General features: G+C 41.2%; 1 protein-coding gene across 2 annotated transcripts; it reads left to right on the top strand.

The window, feature by feature from the left end:
- Window positions 1-184: 184 nt before the first annotated feature.
- On the top strand, window positions 185-23,785 carry Ccnk (cyclin K). Of its 2 annotated transcripts, XM_074067181.1 has the most exons (12): window positions 185-399; window positions 6,259-6,438; window positions 7,797-8,045; window positions 9,403-9,484; window positions 11,031-11,162; window positions 14,916-15,021; window positions 15,709-15,766; window positions 16,490-16,659; window positions 17,012-17,277; window positions 17,855-17,888; window positions 20,836-20,907; window positions 22,459-23,785. In XM_074067181.1, exons 3-12 carry the CDS (start codon window positions 7,849-7,851, stop codon window positions 23,082-23,084), a joined length of 1,743 nt encoding a protein of 580 aa, XP_073923282.1. In that variant the 5' UTR covers window positions 185-399; window positions 6,259-6,438; window positions 7,797-7,848; the 3' UTR covers window positions 23,085-23,785. The 2 variants fall into 2 exon arrangements, with proteins under 2 accessions (XP_073923282.1, XP_020031798.1); XM_020176209.2 differs by lacking the exon at window positions 6,259-6,438 and having other exon boundaries at window positions 186-399.

Genomic DNA, 23,785 nt, shown 5'->3' with positions numbered 1-23,785 from the left:
GCTGAATTGCGCCCACGTCCGAGCTGTGATTGGACAAACAGAGCCTCCGGCCCCGCCCCCGCACCCAAGTTCCGTTAACAGGTTCGGTTGTTCCCGAACTCCTTTTCGTCGCTGGGGGCGGGGCAGATGGGAGGGGCACATTGGCTTGCTCCACCCCCTTTACGAAGCAGCCACTGACCAGCGAGACGGACAGGGAGGAGACAGCCGACTAGTTCCTTTTTTTGAGAGCTCGACTTTCTTCTGATTGGCTAACAGGCACCTGACGCTAGCCGCTCCTCTGGTCGCTTGTTTTTCACCATGAGACGCAGCGCTATGACGTAGTTCTCCGACATTCCACATCCAAGATGGCCGCCGTCAGCAAGGAGAGACGTCGCTAAGGGGCTTGTCTGAGGGGCGAGGGTAAGTGACCCACCGACTGCCGGTAGCGTCGCCCACCTCCCGCGTGCCTGGAGGTCGGAATAGGGAATGGCCAAGTGCCGCCCTTCTCCAGCGGAGTCTTGCTTCCCGGAATCCGCCTCCCTCCTCTAGCTTCCGATGCACGTTGAAGTTAGCAAGCGACGCGAGGCTGCTGGGGGGTTTTCAGAAGAAGGTCTGAGGCGCAGGGATACGTTCTGGAGGCTCGGGGAACCCTAGGACTGGTAGCAGCACTCGCAAGAAGGTGGGGTTTGGGCTTGGGGTTTCAAGCAGGTGGAAGAAAAGAGCATGGAGCTCAATCCCAGTGTTAGATAGGGCTGAGACTGTGGAGATTGTTTCATGTATGGGGTATTTTGGAATTCCAAGGACCACGTAACAACGGCGGGACTAGGAATGAGGAAAAGACTTAAAGCGATTAGACTTCCACTTGCCCAGACGTTATCCTTACCCTCCTCCTGGGTGGTTGCTTTGGCTTGCTATTAGAGAAATTGTCTTTAGAAAGTTAAAGCATGCGTCTAGAGGTTATCTAAAACCTCGTAAACTAGCTGCACGATGTGTGCTCGGAAACATTCCCTAAACTTGAACTGCCAGTTAAATGAAACTTTACCTAAGTCTTCTGAGACAAGGAATGGCTTCTAAGAACAGTTACTTGAGGCTGGCCTTTCATGTTTTTAAGGAAAACTTGATGTTTATGTGTTTTTCTATGTGTTATTTTTTACAAATAACTAGGACCTTGCAAGTGCGGGCAGACATAGGTTTTAGAAATGATGTTGCTAGAATGAAAGCACCAAGCTTTCAATCTCCAGCACCTAGAACACTGTGGTTTGGGAAACTGAATTGCTTAATGAAGAATGGATGGGTGGGTGATGGTATTAGTAGTATTGATAGGCATTTTGGTTAAAATTGTTAGTGTTACTAAGTTGCTTATTTGCTAAATTTTCTGCACTATAAATGTGATAATTATCAAAGACTTATATTTTCCAGAGTGAGTACCAATGATGTCTAATTTTAAGGTTTTCCCCCGTTTGTCTCATGTTTATTATATTATGATATATTATTCAAGCATGTCAGTTGATTGTTGCACAAATCCCACTTAACATTTGTTCCATTTTGGAAAGTGTGGTGTATGTGCGCCCACCAGAAAGAAATAAAGACACATTCTGATTATTGGTGAGGTTCTTAAATTTTAAATGTCATTTCTAAATTGAATGTCATGAAGAAAAAAAATGGGTCATAGTTTGACCCGTAAAGTGAGCAAGTTCATTTCAGGAAATGATATCTGAAAGCAGTGAGTTCATTGAGTGTATGAAAAGAAGGAAATGGTTTTCTGCTTGTCTTCTCTAAAATTGGGTAAGAACAAACAAAATCAAAAGGAATTAAATTCAAGATAATTGAGGAAATTAAAAAGAATATCTAATTGGGTTAAAACTAATTCATATTCTTAAGATTAGATAAATACCAGAGTAATTGGATGTAGAATTGTTGGTTCCTTGTTTATGACTTGTGAAGAATTCGAAAAGTGCAGTTAATAATAGAAGACTGAAGTAGGCTATGGTAAATGTCTCTTGTTTTCACAGACAGCAATTAGATGACTCTTGGGTATAAAGACTTATTAATGATTTCTCTTAGAATATTTTGGGGAGGGCAAAAAACAAGTGTTTGTAAGTACTTAAGAAGGAAGAGCCCTTAAGCCAGCAGAACTTCAAGAAGAAAAAGCTAAATTACACAGATACTTCCTTTTGTTACAAGTTTATTCCACTGGTGGTGAATGGGAGCGTGCAGGACATAAGTCCATTCAGGTTTCTTCAGGAAATGGTAAACATAATCTCTTACCTAGTAGACACAAGAAGTAAATATACATTGGATAAGATGTAGCTAGGTGGATTTGTATCCGTTCAAATTACTAAACTGAACTTTTGACTAATGGGTTGATGTTAGCCTAGTCTTTAGAGATACACCGCAGGGATCTTGTCTTGCCCCTACTCTGGTTAACACTTTTTTTAAAAAATCACTACATAAACATAAAAACTATCTTCTCAAGTTAATAAACTCAATCAAATCATGTAGTAATAATTAGGCAGCATGTTAGATGACACTCAGGAAAGTGTGTATGTGTGTACGTGAACCCAGGTCCCTGCACTGAACCGCATCCACAGCCCCAGAGAGGTTTTTTTTTTCCCCCCAGCCCCAGACGGTTTTTGAAATGTGAAATACAATAAACTAAGGTCCCATGAATGAAAGTTGCTGAATGACGGTTAGTAACAATTAATACTGTAATTAAGAGGGAATTTCTGGCCAGGCACTGGTGGTTCCCGCCTAGCTACTCAGGAGACAGAGATCAAGAGGATCAAGGTTTGAAGCCAGCCCAGGCAAATGGTTCCACAAGACCCTTCACAAAAAAGAGTTGGTGGAGTGGCTCAAGGTGTAGGCCCTGAGTTCAAGCCCCGTAACACAAAAAAAGGGTGGGGGGTGGATTTCTATACTGGGTAAGAGAATTATGTAGTGGCCTTTAGTATTGCTTGATTATACTGTTGTATGATTCTAGGTGTGCATTTCATCTTTCATTGTGTAAAATATGCCTAAAGCACATTACTGAAAGATGTCACTACAGTGCCTTTATGTGCCTCTTGTTTAAGAAGAGATTTTCATTGTGAAGCTCAAATCTCTCCATTTCACAGTGATCGAAAGCTGCTAATGACATTGAGAACTTCAGGCTCTTGTGAAAAATTAATTGAAGAGTATTAATTTAAGGAACAGGGTTATAGAACTGAGGCGAGCACTTTTTCGAAGACTGATTTAGATTTTGTGTGCACTTCCTTTCATTTTGTACTGCTCATTCCAGAATTTAAAGGGACCTACACTGAATTATTAGCAGGAGTGTGGCCAATGACAGCAAGTTAAGACAGACACAAATATATGTATGATTTATCCACTTGCACACTGCAATTCTTTTCATCCCTAATGGGTTATTCCTAGCCGTTTTCCCCACTCTTCATTTCAGCAGATATCCTGCACTCTACTTCTAGGGCAATTCCTCCCTCCTGTCTTTTGCTTTTTCATGACAGTGACTTTTTTGAAGAGACCAAGTCAGTTTTCTTATAAAGTGTCCAACCTTCTTGGGGTGATTAATAGTTCCTTGTTCTGTCTCCAGAGTATTTACTGTGAACTGGAAGTTTGGTCTAAGGGCTTGGTGAGATAGATGGCAAGCCTTAGAAGGGCAAGAGTACTGTCTAGATAGACAGGTGATGTTTATTTCATGCTGCATCACATCAGCAGGCACATAATGGCAAGTTCTTGCCCTATCCCTGATACTACGTTTGGGCATTTTAAGGTAGTTACCTTTTTTTTTTTTTTAAATAGTAATTTTTACCAGCGCTAGCAAAGTAGGCTTATTTTCTGTATACAACTGTGGGCTCATGGGTTGTTCATTTTTTTACAATCAACCACAGCCATTTTTCTTTTTAATGTTCAAATTATGTTGTGTCCAGTGGGTGCCATCATTCTAACTCCTATGACTTGTGATAAGCTTCCATTAAACTGAATATATGTGAGGCAGGCCACTACCCCATACTGGAAAGAATGCTTCCTTTTAGAGGGTAGTGGTGTTGGAAAACTAAAATTGGGGTCCAAAACTGTTCTTCATTATGGAAGTGTCCCTGCTTCTAGGTAAAAGAAATGACAGAGCTGGGACTTGTATATATTTTTAGCATGATTTATTTTGATATTTTCAACTAAAATTTAACATTAGTCTTTTTTAACTTTGTGTGTGTGTATTGCACTGAAAATCTTGGTTACTAATGTTAGTATTTACATATTTGCTCTACCGTACAAAATTATAATAGTAATACTACTACTAAAAATGAAGTTTAAGATTTCTTTGCAGCTTTTTCTGTCCTTAGAGTACATCTCATTAAGGATGAAACAAGATCAGAATTATTTGAAATAATTTTCTCTGTGGTTATGTTGTCCATTTGGCATACAGTGGATTTATTTTGCAGTAAAATTTGCTTTTTATAGTTTTAGTTTTATTTATCAATTTGTTAAATATTGACATGAATCAAAAGTCAATCAAAAGAACTCCAAAGTCAACCTCAAAGATCTCCCAATGGCCATGGGGAAGCAATTTGAGCAACAAAACAAATAATAATAGTATTTCATTATAATCCAAAGAATAAACTAAATACCCATGAGTCTATTACTAATGCAAAAAGATAAGAAAAAAGCCTTTCTTTTATAAAAGAAATGTAAATAATAAGTGTTGAAGGAGTGAAGGAAATGGAAATCACCATTAGAACAACTGGGAAGGTGTAATCCCAGCTGCATGGGCTGCTGAGGCCAACCTAGATAACATAGACTATGCCTCAAAAAACCTACCACCACAATAATAATTGTTGCAGACAAGATGCTCAGATGAATGTTCAAGTCAGTAAGTGAAACTTTAATAACAAGCTGGTATTTGCATAATATTTTGCATTACAAAATATTTCCCAAAAATATTTACTAACTTAACATACCTCCACAAATTCTTTCTGCTCCCTCTAGAAGGTGGAGCTTAAATCCTTTATCCTCCAGTAAGGACCTCAGGCTGAACCTAGTAACTGGTATCTGAGAAATAGAAAATGGAAAGGGGAGCCAGGTGCAGTAAATCACACCTGTAATCCTAGCGGAGATCAGGGCCAGCTCAGGGAAAAGTTTTTCGAGACCCTGTCTCAGCCAGTGACTGGACACATTGACATTTGCCTGTCATCCCAGCTACACAGAGAAGTACAAATAGGAAGATTGCAGTCCCGGCTGGCACAGACAAAAACTCAAAACCCTACCTGAAAGATAAATAAAGCCAAAAGGAGCTTGTGGCATGGCTCAAGTGCTGGAGTGCCTGCCTAACAAGTACAAGGCCCTGAGTTCAATCCACAGTAGTGCAGGAAAAAAAGAAGGTGAAAGGGAAAATGGTAACCTGCAGTGAGAAACCCTGCAGACTTCATCTTAATCAAGAGGTCATGATTTACATCAGCCATAAAAAGTCATTACATCCTATGCCCTGCCTATGATATAATGAGAGGGACATTTAACCTCTGTGGCATTTTTCCCTACAACTCCATTTATGGGAAAGCATCACATAAACCCAAAACAGAAGAAAGTTTATGAAAGACTGAAAAACTGCTGCTTATTAGAAGAGGCAGTACTAAGAAAAAATGACACGTACATGCAGTTAGTATCCTGGATTAAATCCTGGAACAGAAAAGGGGATTTTGGAAAAAATCAAAATCCAAGTAAAGGTTGTGGTTTATTTAGTTAATGTTATAACAAAGTTAATTTGTTAGTACCATGTATATGTAACATGTTAACTGGGGGGAAGGGGGCATTGAGGTAAAGGGCAACAACAAAAACTCTCAGTATTGTCTTTATAACTCTTTTGTAAATCTACAACCATTTAAAACATTTCCTGAAAGGTTAAAACTACATAAAAAGTTAGATAAAGTGAAATCCTCTTCCCATGCCCGTACTTTCTGTCTTCCCTGTTCCTTGTTGGTATCCATTTTTCTATTACTAGTTTTTAAAAACTAGGGGGCAAGAAAATAGCAGTTCTTTCCTCTCCTTTCTTACCTAGGTGCTAGCATACTATCCTAGCCTTTGTGATCGTAGAAATTTCTCCATGCAGTCATTAAGATATCTTTTCTTGTTCTTTTTAGTGGCTACTTGGTATGCTGTTGTATTCATGTACCATATTTCATTCCTCTAGCTTCCCATTGCCGGAGAATTGGTCGTTGGTAGATTTCCCATTACAGATAACATGATAGTGAATATTCTTGTGCATTTGTTGCATAACTGTTTTGGTGTTTTCAGAGAAGATTCCTAGCAATGGGATTGCTGGATCAAACAAATGCATGTGTCATTTCGTTGGATATTGCCAACTTCCCTCTGTGACAGTTATGCCATTTTGTGCTCCCACCTGCAACATCTGAGACCACCTGCTTCTACCTAGCCTTGCCTACAGTAAATGGTCAAGTTTTTGTGGTTCAATAGGTAAGAAATGGTATCTCACTATGATAGTATCTGAGGCTTTGGTTAATTGATCCCACATAGCATTGCCCAATATAATCAGTCACATACAGAAGTGTAAATTGTTAGCGCAAACAGATTGCTTTTCTCTAGATACTTAATTCTTCTCTTGGAGGAAAGATCAGATTCCCTTTTAGAGGTACCAGGTGCAAGGAGGTTCAGAACACTCAGCCCTGCCATGTCACCTTTCCCACCAGACACGAGGCAAGTACATAGAAAAAAATTAGGCTTTCAGATGAACTGGTGGGGCTCTGGCTAGAACCTGGCCATAGAACTGCCATTTTCTCTCTCGCTAAGCTAACCTTTTCTTTTGGAGCCCTGCTGCTTCCCTCTTTGAAATTGTCCATTGTCCCTGAGTAGTCACTTTACAAAGGACTTATATGCTACAGTGGTCTGAAGGTGAACTCCTTGTTTTTGTTTTCTCTTTTTTCCACTTGGAACTTTTAGAAGATCTGTGTATTCTGAATGAATGAAAGGGAAGAGACTGAGAAAAACAAGATAAATTTAAAGGATCTCCTTCCCATGGACCACCTCCTTCCACTCTCTCCCCCAAATTACTACAAGTACACACCCAGTTTATATTGTGTTCAGTGGTTTGTGCAGGTATATGTTAACCCAATCCTATGGCTCCCCTGCTCCTCCCCCCACAAAGGGTCTCGCAAATGCTAGGCAAATCCTCTGCCACTTGAGCCACGTTCCCAGCTCTCCTGTGGCTTTTATAAGTGTAATCAATTAAACTGAAAGGGGAGGGGATTTAGATGCTAGATAAAGGAATGGATAATTTGGGAGCATAAATCTTTGTAGGGGATTAAGAATTCACAGGTTTTATGCAGAGTGGAGTCTAGACCAGCATGAGAAAAACCTATCTCCAGTGAATAAAGGCAGAAAAGAAGTAATACAAACTTAGTTTCTTCTACAGTTTTGTTAGGGCTTAAGCCTTTAGACTGAAGAGGAGGAAGAAATGCTCTGCTTCTAAACTACCATAAAATGTGGAGTTTATTAGTGCTAGAGTCACTTAGGGTATTGGCTTTGGAGGTTAGCTGGGGCTTCTGTTTTTCTGAGACAAGGTCTCACTATATAGCCCAGGCCAGCCTTGAATTCATGAACCTCCTGCCTCAGATTTCCAAGTGCTGATGCTACAGGTATGTGCCATCACATCCAGCATAGACTGAGCTTCTAACTGTCAAATTTGTCAGTTTTATTTATTTTTGGGGGAAATCTGTCAGGTATATTCTGTGGTAGTACATTGCTTATAATAATTACAATTACTTATAGTGTGTGGCAACCCTTTCCAACTTTATGTCTTTTTCTCTTTCTCTTAGGATTATAACATTTTCAGAGAACCTTTTGGAAAGAACAAGTCTACTTCAATAAATGAAGGAGAATAAAGAAAATTCAAGCCCTTCTATAACGTCAGCAAACCTGGACCACACAAAACCATGTTGGTACTGGGATAAGAAAGACTTGGCTCACACACCCTCACAACTTGAAGGACTTGATCCAGCCACTGAGGCCCGGTACCGCCGAGAGGGGGCTCGGTTTATCTTTGATGTGGGCACACGTTTGGGGCTGTATCCTCATTCTCTGTGGGATCTGTTACAGATAAGCACACACACACACCCCACCACCAAGAATTAAAAGCCAGGTGCTAGTGGCTCATGTCTATAAACCTAAGTTCTTGGGAGGGTGAGATTGGGAGAATCATGGTTCCAGGCCAGACCGGGAGGAGGGTGGAGTTAGTGAGACCTTATCTCATTGGAAAAAAGATAGGCATCTTGCTGTACACTTGTCATCCCATCAACAGCAGGAAATATAAAATAGGGGGATTGCAGTCCAGGCCAGCCTAGGCAAAAAGCAAGACTCTATCTCCAAAATGACCAGAGCAGAAAGGGCTGGAAGCATGACTTAAGCAGTAGAACACCTGCCTAGCAAGCAAGAAGCCCTGAATTCAAACCACAGTACCACCAGAAGTGGGGTGGGGGGAGGGGCAGAATTATACACAAATACATAGTCATCTGTACTAGGACAGTTCTTACATGTTTTTGGTGTTCAAATGTTCTGTTTATCTGGCTCTTCAGGGTTGTTGTTTTTTTTTCCCCGAAGCATTTTTATTAGCATACATTAGTTGTACAGGGGAGATTCATTGTGACATTTCTGAAAATGCTTACATTATACATTGGTTAGGTTCTCCTCTTCTGTCTCTTCCCCTCACCTCCCCCCACCTAAAACAATTGCAGAAGGTTTCATTGTTCTGTTTCATATATGTATACAAAGCACATCACTATATTCACTCTCCTCCATCCCTTCCATTCATCCTCCCTCATTCTATAAGTACCCACCTATTTTATAGTCCTGACCATTTTTAATTCCAAAGTCAGTGTTCACAGAAGTTTCTCCATGTATCTCAGCTCAGCTGTGAATATACTGTACTTTGGTCAGTTCAACCCTCTCTGTTACTCTTCCTTACCCTTTCCTTCCTATCCCTATTATTCAACAGCTTTCAGTACGTGTCATTAGGTCATCTACCTGCACAGATGCAATGTAAATTTAGATATTGTTGACTCCTTATCATTCTCTTTTCCTCTTCCTTCTCCCCCAAGTGCCATATCCAGGGATATTTTTGTTTCTGGTTTATCATTTAAATGTGTTGACTCAGCCACTGAGCAAGTGACCACACAGGAGGAAAACCAGCATCCATTAAGATCACAGCTAAAGTGTTTTCTTAGGCCTGCTAGGTACATAAATCTTCAAAGTGCTAATTCTTATACCAGAATTCTGACACCCTGAAATTATCATCTGCCTGCTTTTCCACAGATATTTTTTACTTGGCCACTGACTTTGTTGTTGTTGTCTTTATTATTTTTCTGCATTTAACTAAGAACATAAACTATAAACTTTATTGGCTGAATTCCTTAACCAGAACAACAGACACTATGATACCCTGGCAACTGGAATAATTTATTTTCATCGCTTCTATATGTTTCATTCCTTCAAGCAATTCCCAAGATATGTAAGTGGTGAATTTTATAACTCTCTGCCATATGCTATTATTTCCACACAGTTTGGTGGGCTGGTTGTATTGTCTGTTTTTTATCATATTTTCCAGCAGTGTTTATTCTTGTTCAAACTTTGTTTTTTCCAGTTAACCATGTTAAAATCTTTTTTTATTTGGGTCAGTATGGACCATAGTTATATTACACTTTGTATGGAAGTCCACTTCCCTGTTACTTTTCCCAAGGTAAATTTAGCCTTAAGTGAGGCCGTAGAAGAGCTATAGATAGGGCCGTGGCATTCAGTGGTGGCGTTAACTGTGTCTTTGAGGGATGAGGGAACATGAAAGGGAGGGAGTGGCAGCAGCACTCCCTCCCTTGGACACACAGAGGGCTGAGGTGGGGTAGGGCAGCAATCTTAGGGATACTAGCTTAAGCAGATGCAGGGGGAAGCTGCAGCATGTTGACAGCCTAGACAGGAGCTTGTTTGGCAGGAAAAGAATGATAAGGCCCACGGTGGGAAGGCAAACTGAGTCAGACCATGGTACACCTTGAATTCCAAACTAGGGACGTTTGACTTCAGTAGGTAAGCAGTGAAGTGATTAAAATGAAGATGACAGAGTTAGACTTAACAGGAAGGTCATTTTGTTGGGGTTTTTTCTTTTTGCTAGAATTTTACCTAGATTTGCATACTCATCTTCCTCACAGGTTTGTGAAGTTCTTGAAGAAGGAGACAGTGTCAGAATCAGCTTTGTCCCCTGGCAGAGTGTCTCACATCCACTACAATCAGAATTGTGTGACAAGTGTGGCGTGTACAGGAGTTGGGGGTGGAGGAGAGGAGAAGTTGAAGGGAGCAGTTCAGACCTCAGTGATGCAGGATTAAGGCAACTAGAAGAGAGGGGCAGTATCTTAGTCCATTTGAGCTAATTGAAATACCTTAGACTGTTATAAATAACAATCTTACTCCTCTCAGTTCTGGAGGCTAAGAAATCCAAGATCAAAGTGCTAGCAGAGTCAATGTCTGGTGAAAGCTCGTTCCTCACTGAGGGCACCTTTTTTTTTTATTGGGCCCTCACAGAGTGGAAGGAAGGAATAGGCTCCCTCAGGCCTCTTATAAAGACAGCCCATGCAGGAGGGGATCACCTCCCAAAAAAGCATAGGTTCCTCCACGCTGAATTTCAATGTGTAAATTGGGATGGGGAGCACATTGAGACCGTAGCTGGGGGGGAGAATAAGTGTGGGCTGTGTGGTTCAGAGAAGGGTTCCACAGGATATACATGGAGTTGTGCTTGTTCTTTCTCCAGAGCAAAGCAAAGCTTACTGTACACGGAGTTGTTATCTTACAGATTGGAATATGAAAAGGAAATTCGTTTCTGTGGCTTTTTTATTTTTGACATTTCTTTAAGAAAACTAACTTTATCTTTTTATAATTTCAAATATCTGTGAATGAGAAAGAAGAAAATAGGAGAATGAGAGGGACTGGTGTGTTGTAAAGGTCAAAAATCCTGTGTTTGTTCCTATATGATCTTTGTCAACAGAAGTTAAGAGCTTTTGTCTCCCTTTTAGGTGACAGGCGCTTGTTGTCTCTTTCTGGCTGGGAAAGTAGAAGAAACACCAAAAAAATGTAAAGATATCATCAAAACAGCTCGTAGTTTATTAAATGATGTACAATTCGGCCAGTTTGGAGATGACCCAAAGGTAAGAACTGTAACTTCTTGCCTTCAAATCGTATTTTTTGGTGATGGCATTATGATATACAGGTCTTTACATTGACAGTGGCTGTGCCCCTGTATCTGCCAGTCCTTGAGTTCCTTAGAAGGCTTTATGTAGCAGGTGCTCCTCACCTTGTAAGAGAGGAAGAAATAGTATGTAGCCTACACTAATACACTTCTTCATAATGTGCCTAGCAGTGTCCTGAGCACTTTAAGGATGACAGCACATGTAATGGGTATGAGCAAAACTCATCTTGTTGCCAGCACTCCACTTAGGTACGGTACAGAGGTGAGGGCAGCATCACAACTCCAGCCAGCTTCTAGATCAGACACAAGTACAAGAGCTTTTTTGTGTGTTTTGCTTTTCAAGAAGGTGAAAAGGTGCCAACATTTGCAACAATTTCAGATACCCAGAGATTGATACTTACCAATGCTATCCATCGTTTCATCTTTTTTTTTTTTTGGTGGTACTGGAGTTTGAACTTTTTGATCTTGTCTTTGTGCTTGCTAAGCGGACACTGTACCACTTAAGCCATGCCTCAAGCCCAGTGCTGTCCATCTTATCTCGTTCCACAACCCCTGCCAATATCAGCAAGTGGTATTGAAATAATTGCACATTTTTTTGTGTGTTCTAAAAATACCATTTTCAGGGACCAATAACAGTGTTCCTCCATCCCCATTTTGTTAAACTCCCCCTACTGTAACCCTTACAGCACTTGTTAATTACCCTTCATAACATTTTAGGTGCACAACAAAATCAAAAGGAAGGTACAAGAGTTCTTTTGTACCCCTTGCCCCATAATACACTGTCTATCTGATTATCAGCATTCACCACTAGAGTGGTATATTTGTTACAATTGATGAACCTGTCTTGATGCATTATCACGCTATTTCCTTAGTTTACATTAGTTACATTAAGTTTACATTCTTTTAAACATTTGTATGGGTTTGAATAAATGTATGATATTTATCCACTGTCTATTACAGTATAGAACAGCATAATACAGTATAGTACAGCACAGTGTAGTATAGTGTATTTTCAAGGCCCTAAAAACCCTCTGTGGTCTCTGCCTCCTCATCTTTTTCTCCTGCTTAACAGCTACACAGTTGGAATCACACAGTATATAGTCTTGCATTTAAGTTTCTGTTACATAGGTTTTTTTCATCAAATAATCATATAGATATAACTCTTTCCTCTTCTCAGCTGTAAGATTCAAGAGAGCAAAGACTGGGTGCCTAGCTCTGTGGCTAGACAAGTGCATTCAAAATACATTGTGAATAAATGACAAGCTAATGTTATGCGGGAAACTCAAAATCCCAGGTAAACCAAAGCTAAGGTGATGAGGCTCAGCACTATTCATGTCTTGTGTTTCCTAACTAGCTCATATTATCTCACAACAGTTTTCCTTCTCTCTGCCAAACAGTGTTATGTGTGTGTGTATAAAATGTGTAGTCATTTTCCTCATTGCTTTCCAGAGTTAACAGGGACCCAGAATACTTTTTATGTTGTGGTTACGATTAACACTAATGCTTCGTAAGTATTGTCTGGGTAATTCTGCCTCTGAACGTAATTATAAAGCCATTGCCCTGTTTATGAAAATTCAAACTTATTAGAAACTCATTGACAATAATCAGAAATGATGTTTCATAATCTTTTCCACGCCCACTGGTGTTTACTTTTTATAGAAAATAGGAAGCACGGAGTGGTCCTCTAATACAACCTCAGTGAGCAAGGGAATGCTGCTCCCTGTCTCTTCTGTGCGCAGTCTCTCAGACATCTGGGGAGTAGGGGTGAAGGAAAGCACCCTGGGAAGTAGGAAGAAGGGAAGTAGGAAGAAGGTTGCATGTTTGTCCTTCACAGAGAAGAAAGCAATTGTTTGGGGGAAAGCAGAATAAGTATTTAGGAAAAATAAAATTGTGACTTGCATGGAACATTTTTTGTGTTAATTAGCTTTGTTTTAGCTGAGTAGTTTCCCCAGTGATACTAATTTCTCATTTATTCAGCAGAACTTGTTTCAGCTACTACGTTAAGCACTAGATGTAAAACACTTGGCAAAACAGGCACGTTCTTTGCTATTGTGGATCTTACAGTTAAGTGCCAGGATAGATCTTAATCAAAAATCATATAACTCTGATCATGAGCTGTAGTAAATTATATAAAAGCTCATTTAAAGGTGCTGTGAGAGCATTCTACCCAGAGACCCAGATAAGTAGAGGGCTGAGGGAAGGCTCCCCTAAAGAATGATGTTTACAGGGAGTTAATGTATTTGTGCAGTTGTTAACGATGATATTTTCAGCCCTCTACAAAACCTTTCTTTTCTGATGCCAGTCAAGCAATTCTTTCTAGTCATTCTTCCTGCGCAGTGTCTTGGCTGTGTTACACTGTCTTTAAGTGCTAGGTATAGTCAGGTTGTACAGTGGCTTTAGGAAGGACCTGTTTTGGAACATTAACTGGGTAGATATTATGAGAAAAGAGGAAAATCCATTTATAATAGCAACAGTAAAATAAAATATCCAAGGAGATAAGCCTTGTAGAAACTTTGTGGAGGGCAGAGAGGACTTTAAAATTATTAAATGACTGAAAAGACTTCAATAAATTTTCATAATCTCCATTTTCCATAATCATTCTGTAAATTCAGTGAGTTCCCACTCAGAATATTAATAGTATTATTTATTTGTTTAGGAATGATAAGTAAAATTATTCTAAAATTTGATTCATGAAGTACATGTAAAACAAAACATTTTAAAAACAGGAGTAATACTGGAACTCTCCCTTTCAAATCCCTTTGATCATGATACAGGAGTAGAAAAATGAATCACCAAACAAAAGATTTTACATGTGTCTAAATTCATGCATGCATAATATAATTTAGGTGCCATTTTAAATAAAGAAAAAAAAAACATACTTGGTAAATTATGTTGGGACAGCTTATTTCAGATACATAAAAGATTTAAACATAGAAACACACATGCACACACACAAAAAGGATTTAAACACAAAAATGGTATCCCTCCATTCATTCATACACACTGTGTGCCTGTGTTTATACGTGCATATGTGTACACGTACACTCACTGGTGCAACTTACTGTTTTATCTTTGTTGTGAAGTTGACTGTCATAGTTCTTCCTTGCTTAAAGTTTTTAATGAGAATTTCTGAGGAATTCATTTTTTTATGGGGATCTTTCTCTTTTTTTTTTTTTTTTGGTGGTACAGGGGCTTGAACTCAGGGCCTGTACCTTGAGCCACTCCACCAGGGTTTTTTCAAGATAGGGTCTCATGCCCAGGCTGATTTCAAAGCGCAGTCTTCCTGATCTCTGCCTCCTGAGTAGCTAGGATTACAGACATGAGCCACCAGCACCCAGCTTTTTATGGGAATCCTGAAACCACAATTCAGTTAAATGATCTTAGAAGTAGAGTTCTGTTTTGTAAAGGGAGACTCTTGTGTGATCAAAGTAATAACATTTCTAAGGATCTTTATTTTGTCTCCAGTTTTTCTTTTTTTGTTTTTTGTTTTTTAGATTAACTCTCTGATTGGTGTTTCTTCCTGTTCCTGAGTTCTTTTCAGAATTTAGCCTTATCTGACCATACTAAAAACTGGAGTGGAGAAAGGATAAAAAGAACAAAGAACAGTTACTAAAATATAACTTGAAAAGAGAAACAGACAGGAAAGCTCAATTTTTTAATCCTGTTTGAGACTTGTGATTATAATTACAACCCCAATATTTGTTATTTGTAGGAAGAAGTAATGGTTCTAGAAAGAATCTTACTACAGACCATAAAGTTTGATTTACAAGTAGAACATCCATACCAGTTCCTACTCAAATATGCAAAACAACTCAAAGGTAAGAATATATAAGGTTGTTTTATTTGGTTTTGTTTTGTTTTACTTTGCTTTGTTTTTGCAGTGCTAGGGATGGAACCCAGAACTTTCACACATACTTGGCAAGCGCTCTACCACTAAGCTACATCCCCAGCTCCCAAGAATAAGATCATTTTTAAAAGAACTCTTTCATTCTAAAATCAAGTCTTTTTAATTTGTTGATACTCAGATTATGCTACTCAAAAGAGAAAAACAGAAATTCTGTGTATAAAGTACCTAGGACATAACTCCCTCAGAGGATTCAGTAACAAAACTGTTAATGCTATTTCCTTTTATGCATAAACAGACACTGTCATTCAGTTGCCAAGTGATAGGAGGCAGGAAAATGAGTCAGAATTTTTTTAAATAGACTAAAAAAATTAGTCCTGAAGCTAGGTTTCCCATAAATGGTAGTTCAGTGTAAGTCATGTGGAAAAGACCAAGAGGCAGGACGTGAGCCCACGTCACTCATTTTCATCTCCACCACAGAACCTCTGTGTGACACATGGCAGACTTTAATAAATACTACTTATTGTGAATACTTTTTCCCCCATTTTTTAGTTATTATTTGCATATTATAGTTGAACAGGGGATACATTGTGACATTTACATAAGTGTTTAAAATACCCCCTATTCATATTAATTTTCCTTTTTTTTTCTCTTTTTGTAGGTGATAAAAACAAAATTCAAAAGTTGGTTCAAATGGCATGGACATTTGTAAATGACAGGTACATGTGGTCAAATGTTGACTTATAGTATTTTTAAATAGTCAGATTTTATGGGTTATTTAATTCAAACCCCTCATTTTGAAGAAACTAACTTTACCAGTTAATGGCAGAGCTAGGGCTAAAGTCCAGGACATCTACTTTCCTGAAGAGGGCTTTCTGTCTGCTCTGCCATGTCAAGGTGGTATGAGAGGCTAAAATCCTATCACCAGTTTGAAGCATAAGTTGTAAGAATCTGGAAAATTGAATTCTGTTTAGTGTCTTGTAATAATTTTAGAGCGTTAGTTTCTCAGAATACAGAATGCCAGAGATGCTGGCATTTCACCCCACTGCAAGCAAAGAAATTTCTCTTGCATTTGATTTACAGAATGTTTGACCAAAAGATTTCATTTGAAGAACAGTACAGTGCCTTGGATTCCAACAGCAAAAGAACACAAAGCATTTTCACTTATATTTCATTCTGTAGCAACTTTCGAATGTGCTAGAAATTCTTATTCTTTAAAGAATAGACAAATTAGCAACTATGGTTAAAGTAACCTAATTTAGTACTAGAAAATTTGCTTTCTTATACTTTCATCACACTTAGATGATTAAATAAGCACAGTGACGTGTAGATAGAGATGACATCTAATCTATGGGTTGGTTTAATCATTAATGTTAGATCACACAATTAAAATAGTTGTTTTTTTGTTGTTGTTGTTTGTTTTTTTTCCCTTGTTGAACTAGTCTCTGCACCACCTTGTCACTGCAGTGGGAACCAGAGATCATAGCAGTAGCAGTGATGTACCTTGCAGGACGTTTGTGCAAATTTGAAATACAAGAATGGACCTCCAAACCCATGTATAGGAGATGGTGGGAGCAGTTTGTTCAGGATGTTCCTGTTGATGTTTTGGAAGGTACCTGACATGCTGAATGTTTTTGCAAGAGTATCCCATGTTTAGATTATTCTCTCCTGTGACCCGAGTCATAAGAATGGACTTTGTCAAAAGCAAGATACCATTTACAGCTATCTATAAGTGGTTTTTCAGAAGCATCTTTAACTCTGTAATATAATTATCACTTTGTCTGAGCACATAGTTTTAGTGAACTAAAAATGCAACCCACTATTGTACACAACAAACATGGGGTGAGTTGCAAATGTGATCCTTACTTATTAGTCCTTGTAAGGAATAATAACTGGTTTTTTTCTAGGTAAAGTTTGATTTAAAATGTCAGTTTGTGGTGAATATAATTGTTGCTGTCATTTAGACATCTGCCACCAGATCCTGGATCTTTACTCACAAGGGAAACAACAGATGCCTCATCACACCCCCCATCAGCTGCAGCAGCCCCCATCTCTTCAGCCTACACCACAAGTGCCACAAGTACAGCAGTCACAACCGTCTCAAGGCTCTGAACCAGCCCAGCCCCAGCAGAAGGACTCCCAGCAGTCAAGTCAGCAGCAGCAACAAGCACAGCAGCCTAAGAAACCTTCTCCACAGCCTAGTCCTCCCCGACAGGCTAAGCGCACCGTGGTGAGCACTATTCCCATTTCTAAGGGATCACATGAACACTAGAAGCAGGGGTGACCCACCCAAACCACACATCCAGGGAGAACCTGAAATTAACAGCCTCTGAGAGCCATGAGGGTCCTGTCCTACTCCAGCTTATATAATCCCCAATAGGCCCTGAAACCTGTCGGGGATATAGTTCATTAGCGTTAGTTCTATAAATGACACAAGGTATCTGTAAGAGGTTCTGGTCGTGGAGCACAAGTCTTTTCCCACGGTAGCAACCTGACCACTTTAGGAAACTGTTTGTTTTCACAGCGCCTCCAAAGAAAGCCATGAGTGATAAGTGCACATCATCAAACCCCAAGATCAAATATATCAAGGGCCCGAAACTCAGTATTATGAAAGAGGTCATTATTCTACCTGATTTGAAAAAGGGAAGAGGAGGGGGGAACAAATGACCTGTTAGGTGCTACAGTACACCCTGCAAGTTCAGATTATAAATAATTTTGATTTGAGACCAGGGTTGGTTACTATGACTCTTTTTTCCTCACCAAAACTAGGATCTAGGTTAACTGTTGTATATTTTCTTTTTTAATAGGTTGTTTCTCCCAAAGAAGAGAACAAAGCAGCAGGTAATTTCCTGTCCTAATCTTTTGGTTTTTGGTTTTATATCAGTGCAAAACTTCAATTTCAAGTTCTTAGTGAACATTGTTCCCTTTCAAATGTACATTAGCCTTATAGACTTTTAAAGTTAATGCCCATCAGAATCTTTGCTAGAAAGTCTCTTCTTCTTACCAGTCCCTATATAGCTTATGCTTCGACAAAAGGTGTCAATGCAGGTGCCAATGTTTATTGGCAGTAAAAATGTTTATTAACATATATAAAAGTATCATTTGAATTTAGAACTATTGCAGTGATGTTTGTTTTGAGAGGTGAGTTTTAAACCCATTACAGTAGACAAGAGTGAAGGGTCAGGGGAGGTACTGGGTCTGTGTTCCCAAAGAGCCACAACGCTTCCAGCTCTGCTAGGAAGCCAGGCCTCTATCAAACATTGATGGTTTTTTTTGTTTGTTTTATTTTATTTTTCACATTTTTAGAGCCCCAAGCTGCTCAGTTTGCTTCTAATGGAAATAAGGGAAAGAGAAAGCAAAATCTATAGGATTCCACAACAGAAAAGTAGCAGTGTTTGTCTCTGTGTTAATCTGCCCCATTGTACTGAACTCTTGAAAGGCACAGACTATATTTACTCATTGCTATTTCTTTGTTGCTTAGTTCTTGGTTCCAGTGAATCATTCATAAAACTGTTATGAGATCTTCAAGTTATAAGCTATATTTTTCTCAGCATCTTTGGGAGAATGGTGAGTTCAGTACAGGTGAATGTTTTAGCTCCAAATTGACAGGCATTAAGTATAAGATACAATAGTGGGCATGGAGTATGCAGTCAAGATGAGCTGACATGTGGTTCAGTGAGAGAGGCATGAAACAGCTCTGTGGTGACCTTAGAGGACTTGCCTTTGAGCATCCAGAGCACTATGTGGGAGGATACAAGTGAGCAACAGAATTGAAAGTTTGGGGCCAGATGGAGAGAGGAGTTTTACCAAAATGTAAAGAGTCAAGAGGAACCACTTTTCATGGGTTTTCAATCCTACATTGGGTCGCAGGCCCAATGAGAGGCCTACCTGGAGAAATCTGGGTTTTGCATCGGCACTGGGAACCACTGGAGAATTTTGAGCAAGAGAATAGCAGACTCAGTTTATTCAAGATCAGATTCCTGATGGTAGTAAGTACGGCAAATGGTTGGAAATGGAGAGAAAGTTGCAGACACCTAAGTGGGACGTGGTGGCCATGCAGCCAGGAAGGGAGGTCCAGGTGACAGTATTAATGTAAGAGTTCCACTTCACTGCACTCCAGCCTCTAAGAGCAGGTTGTCACACACTGAAGCACAAAATATACACATTACTTCCAAGGATTTGTAAGAAATGAGAACATAAAAATCTCATGAAGTTGGCATGGCAGTCTGTAATCCTGGCTACTTGAGAGGCTGAGATTGGGAAGATGACATTTCAAGGTCAGCCTGGGCAAAAAGTTTGCAAGACCCCATCTCAACCAATAGCTAGGAGTGGTGGCATATCCCTATGGGAAGCCTAAAATAGGAAGATTGTGATCCAAGCCTCCCTGGGCAAAGAGCAAGACCTAGTTCCAGCAATATGGTGCCTGCCTAGCAAGCACAAGAACCTGAGTTCAACTCCCAGTACTGAGTCCCAAAAAAAAATCATGAATAAAGTTTTATATAATTACACATTAAAATAATTTTTGTATGTCAGGTTAAATAAGATATTGTTAGTTTCAACTTTGTACATTTTCTCACAGCTGTTGGAAAGTTACAGTTGTATGTAGTGACTCTCATACTACTGTAACTTCACTGCTTGTGAAAAGAGGAAGATGGAGAGTGATAGTAATTATCTAGTCAGAGGGAAGAGTTCAAACATGAGGTGCTGGCTGGGGGTCCAGGAATGGTGCGTGGAAGTGAGGGCTATGGTTTTGGAGGAATGGTAGACACTAAAAATAGAGTTGTATAAGCGAGGTGTAGTAGTGCATACCTATAATTCCAGCACTCAGGATCAGAGGCACGAGGATAACAAGCTCCAGAGAGAGACCGTCTCAAAAACCAAAAAGGAAGGAAGGAGGAGAAGAGTTACATCATAGAGGAGACTTGCTCTCTGAGGAAGGAGGGTAAAGAGCACAGAGGTCCCTGAACCTTGAATTTAGCCTGTAACTGAGAGAAAGTAGTCAGCAGTACCAGGAGAGACTCCTGTTAAGAGTAGTGGATTAAGCCAGAATGAAGCAGGTGTAAAGTTTCAGGGTGAAAGCCACAACAGAAAAACAGAAAGATGGAGTTCTTTGTCAATTATGTTGCATGCTCTCTGCCTTCTTAAGCAGGAGGATTTGGTCTTTCTGTAAACTATTCTGGCTCCCTGGCATTGTCATTGTTGGAGCTGGTGACACACAGTTCCTGACCTGATGGTGGGCTTCCTTCACCCAGGTGTTACTGGCTGCCAGTGCTTTGAAGTGGGCACACTGTCCTTCCAGCCCCTGCACCTTTGTCTAGGTCTCTACTGTTGCCACTTACTGTGCCGCTTCTGACAGGCCACCAGTGGAAATCAGTATTTGAGAGAGGAAATAAACTTCATATATATCTGAGTAAGAATTAAAAGGTAGAGAATTGTCTTGTAAGCACACAGCAGGCCCAGTGACATGACATTGCTGCTCAGGGCCTGTCTTGTGTTCTGAGATGGTTGTGGGCTAGCACGTGGTTGTGGGCTGGCTAGAAGTGGTTAGCAAGCTTTGCCCTTTGAAAGATGGAGGTGTTTTGGAGAAGGAGTTGTGCTGTTATTTTGACAGGATTGGTGAGCTCAGTGGTTTAGCTGAAGCCTTCCTATAGCTCCCTTAAAGCCTTGGTCAGATCTGTTCTTTTTCTCCCAAAGAAATTTTTGAGAGCACATTTTCTTCTTCTCTTTATGACATGTTTATTTACATGAAGAGGTGTGAATGGCTTTTTAATCTGTTTTTTCGTTTTAGAACCACCACCACCTAAAATCCCCAAACTTGAGAGCACTCACCCACCATTGCCTCCAGCCCACCCTCCTCCAGGTAAGTGCCGCTGGTGCGCTGGCAGTGTTGTTGTGGCCACCTGAGGGAGAGACAGCCTGGGAGAGGTCCTGAGGAAGCCTGCAGAAGCAAGCAAGGAGCTTTTCAAACTTGCAGGTCTCACAAACTAGAGCTGTTGTAGATGTTTCAACTTGAATGGATCTGAATATTCCCTGAACTACACAGAATAAACATGTTTTAGAGAGAGAAGGAAAACCCCACCAGTTACTGAGCATTTATCTAGATCCAGACAGGATTCCTGTCAATATTAGACTCCAGTCTCTTACGCTTGCTTCCTGTTGGCTGGATGTCTTCCTAGTACATTTTGAAGAATAAGCCGTTGTTCACAGGCAGTGAAGAATAAGGGGGTAGAAAGTTATCGGCAGGTACACAGGGAACTGAGAGGCTTCTCGGACGGCTTTCTTTACCTGTGCACCATTTCACAGGCTGAAGCATGTAAGCTAGAGCAGAAGGGATGTGTGCTTCCTGAAGACTGGTAGATATTCCAGAGAGTTCTCTGAACTTCTGTCAGTCTGCTGTGCTGAGTGGTGGTTAGTGCTCATGGCAGGCCCTGGCCAGCTGAGTGCCTACAGCAGGTGGGCTGTCAACTAGCCTTCTCTGTCCACCTGCAGTTGCAGTAACGTGTGCACTGAGCAGACAGAGGTATCATGTTCTGTGTGGGACAGAATCTCACACTCCCCAGTTAAGTGGAAACCTTGCTTGAAAAGGCACAGCAACTTCTGAGCGAGTATAGTCCCCAGCTTTGTGCTGGGAGTTGGAGAGTGATATGGCACACACGGGAGGTGCTGCTGCCCATGCCTAAGGCCCAGACAGCAGATTTATGGGGGCCTCAGCCCCACAAGGAAGTGTACTTCCCTTGTAGCTGGGGTGTCAGGCACGTACCACCATACCAAGCTTTTATTGGTTGAGATGTGGTCTTGTGAACTTTTTACCTGGGCTGTCCTCCAACTTTGGACCTCCCAATCTCAGCCTCCTGAGTAGCTAGGATTACAGGTATGAGCCATCTCCCCAGCCAAGGGTTTTTTTTTTTTTTTTTTTTTTCCATCTTATTCATTTGGCCAATTTATTTCTGCTAAATGCCAGTGCTGCAGACAGGACTGCAATGTCCCCTGGCTCCCAGACTCAGGCTCTGGGGACAGAGACAGACAAAAAGAGCTCCCACTACTCTGTGCTAAGAGGAAAAAGCTGGACCAAGCCTGCCCATGGCTGGTGTGCCAGAAATGAGGGGACTCACCAGTTGTTATAGATGGGATAGAGGGCCTGTGTGACAGACCTTATGGCCTCAACACTGGGACACTGGCCTGCATGTTGGATCACAAAGGTGGCAGCTGCCCCATTACTCTATAAAGATGGCCCTGGGGGAATAGCGGCCACCTGACTTAGCCTGTCACAGGGTGCCATTGGGGTGGCCCTGAGATCTGCTGCAGAGCTCCTGGCCCAGGGCTTCCCGATTCTGAAGGAGTCAGGTCCACAACTCTGCACTGAGTGGTACAGACCCCTCAGGCTGGGTACCAGCTTATCTTTCTTCTGCAGACCGGAAGCCTCCCCTTGCCGCTGCCTTAGGCGAGACCGAGCCACCTGGCCCAGTGGATGCCAGTGACCTCCCCAAAGTCCAGATTCCTCCTCCGGCCCACCCAGCCCCTGTGCACCAGCCGCCACCGCTGCCACACCGGCCCCCGCCACCACCCCCCTCCAGCTACATGACTGGCATGTCCACCACCAGCTCGTACATGTCTGGTGAGGGTTACCAGAGCCTGCAGTCCATGATGAAGACTGAGGGCCCTTCGTATGGTGCCCTGCCCCCAGCGTATGGCCCACCCACTCACCTCCCCTACCATCCCCATGTCTACCCCCCCAACCCACCTCCACCACCTGTGCCCCCTCCCCCAGCCTCTTTCCCCCCACCTGCCATTCCTCCCCCTACTCCTGGCTACCCCCCACCCCCACCCACCTACAACCCCAACTTCCCACCCCCACCCCCACGCATGCCCCCCACCCACGCAGTCCCACCTCACCCTCCTCCAGGTTTGGGTCTACCACCAGCTAGCTACCCACCTCCTGCTGTCCCCCCTGGAGGGCAGCCACCTGTGCCCCCACCAATCCCCCCACCCGGCATGCCGCCCGTTGGGGGGCTAGGGCGGGCAGCCTGGATGAGATAACACGCCTTCCTTGTTCCCTTGTTTCTTAACAAGAGTTTTTCTAATCAACCTGAAGAGCAGTTTAAGTGGGTAAGCAGCAGGGTACCTTGTATAATGCTAGACAGTTGCAGAAAGAAGAGACTGGGGCCCTGGGATAAAATTAGGGTGGTCCTCACACCAGGAAGATGGGGCAGCGGCTTCAGTGTGGCCTGATGTACATGGCTTCAGCTAATGTCTGAGAGTCCTGCACTGGGCTACTTTATACTAGTGAAAATGTTAACCAGCCACATTGGCTCAATAAATAGCTTCAGTAAGGAGAGACTTTCCTTCTAGAAATCAGTGCCTATTTTTCCTGGAAACACAATTTTCAGTAGTTCAATTCCATCTGAAGTCAAGCTGTTGTCATTGTTTTCATTCAGTGATGTTCTCTTCCATGACACCCAGTAGGTCAGATGAACCACTTTTTGATTTATAGGTATTTGCATCCTTTGTACTAAAATGACTTTGAAGGGGTTGCCTTGTTGGATGGCTTTTTTCTTTTTTCTCCAGGGAGAAGGGGAGAAATGTATTGGAAAATAATGTATGTTTACATCTATTTGCAAATTCCTGTACATAGAGATATATTTTTTAAGTGTGAATGTAACAACATACTGTGAATCCCATCTTGGTTACAAATGAGACTCCTTCAGTCAGTTATTCAAATAAAATCAGTTCTGAAACTA

This window comes from Castor canadensis, chromosome 3 (genome assembly GCF_047511655.1).
Source record: "Castor canadensis chromosome 3, mCasCan1.hap1v2, whole genome shotgun sequence".
Lineage (NCBI taxonomy): Eukaryota > Metazoa > Chordata > Mammalia > Rodentia > Castoridae > Castor > Castor canadensis.
This window is presented reverse-complemented; position numbering and strand designations above follow the sequence as displayed.

Coding starts and splice junctions, on each gene's coding strand:
- Ccnk (XM_074067181.1), top strand. CDS start 7,849: ATGAAGGAGAATAAAGAAAATTCAAGCCCTTCTATAACGTCAGCAAAC. Junction 15,022..15,708: donor ATATGCAAAACAACTCAAAG/GTAAGAATATAT, acceptor CTCTTTTTGTAG/GTGATAAAAACAAAATTCAA. Junction 17,278..17,854: donor GACAGGCTAAGCGCACCGTG/GTGAGCACTATT, acceptor CTTTTTTAATAG/GTTGTTTCTCCCAAAGAAGA.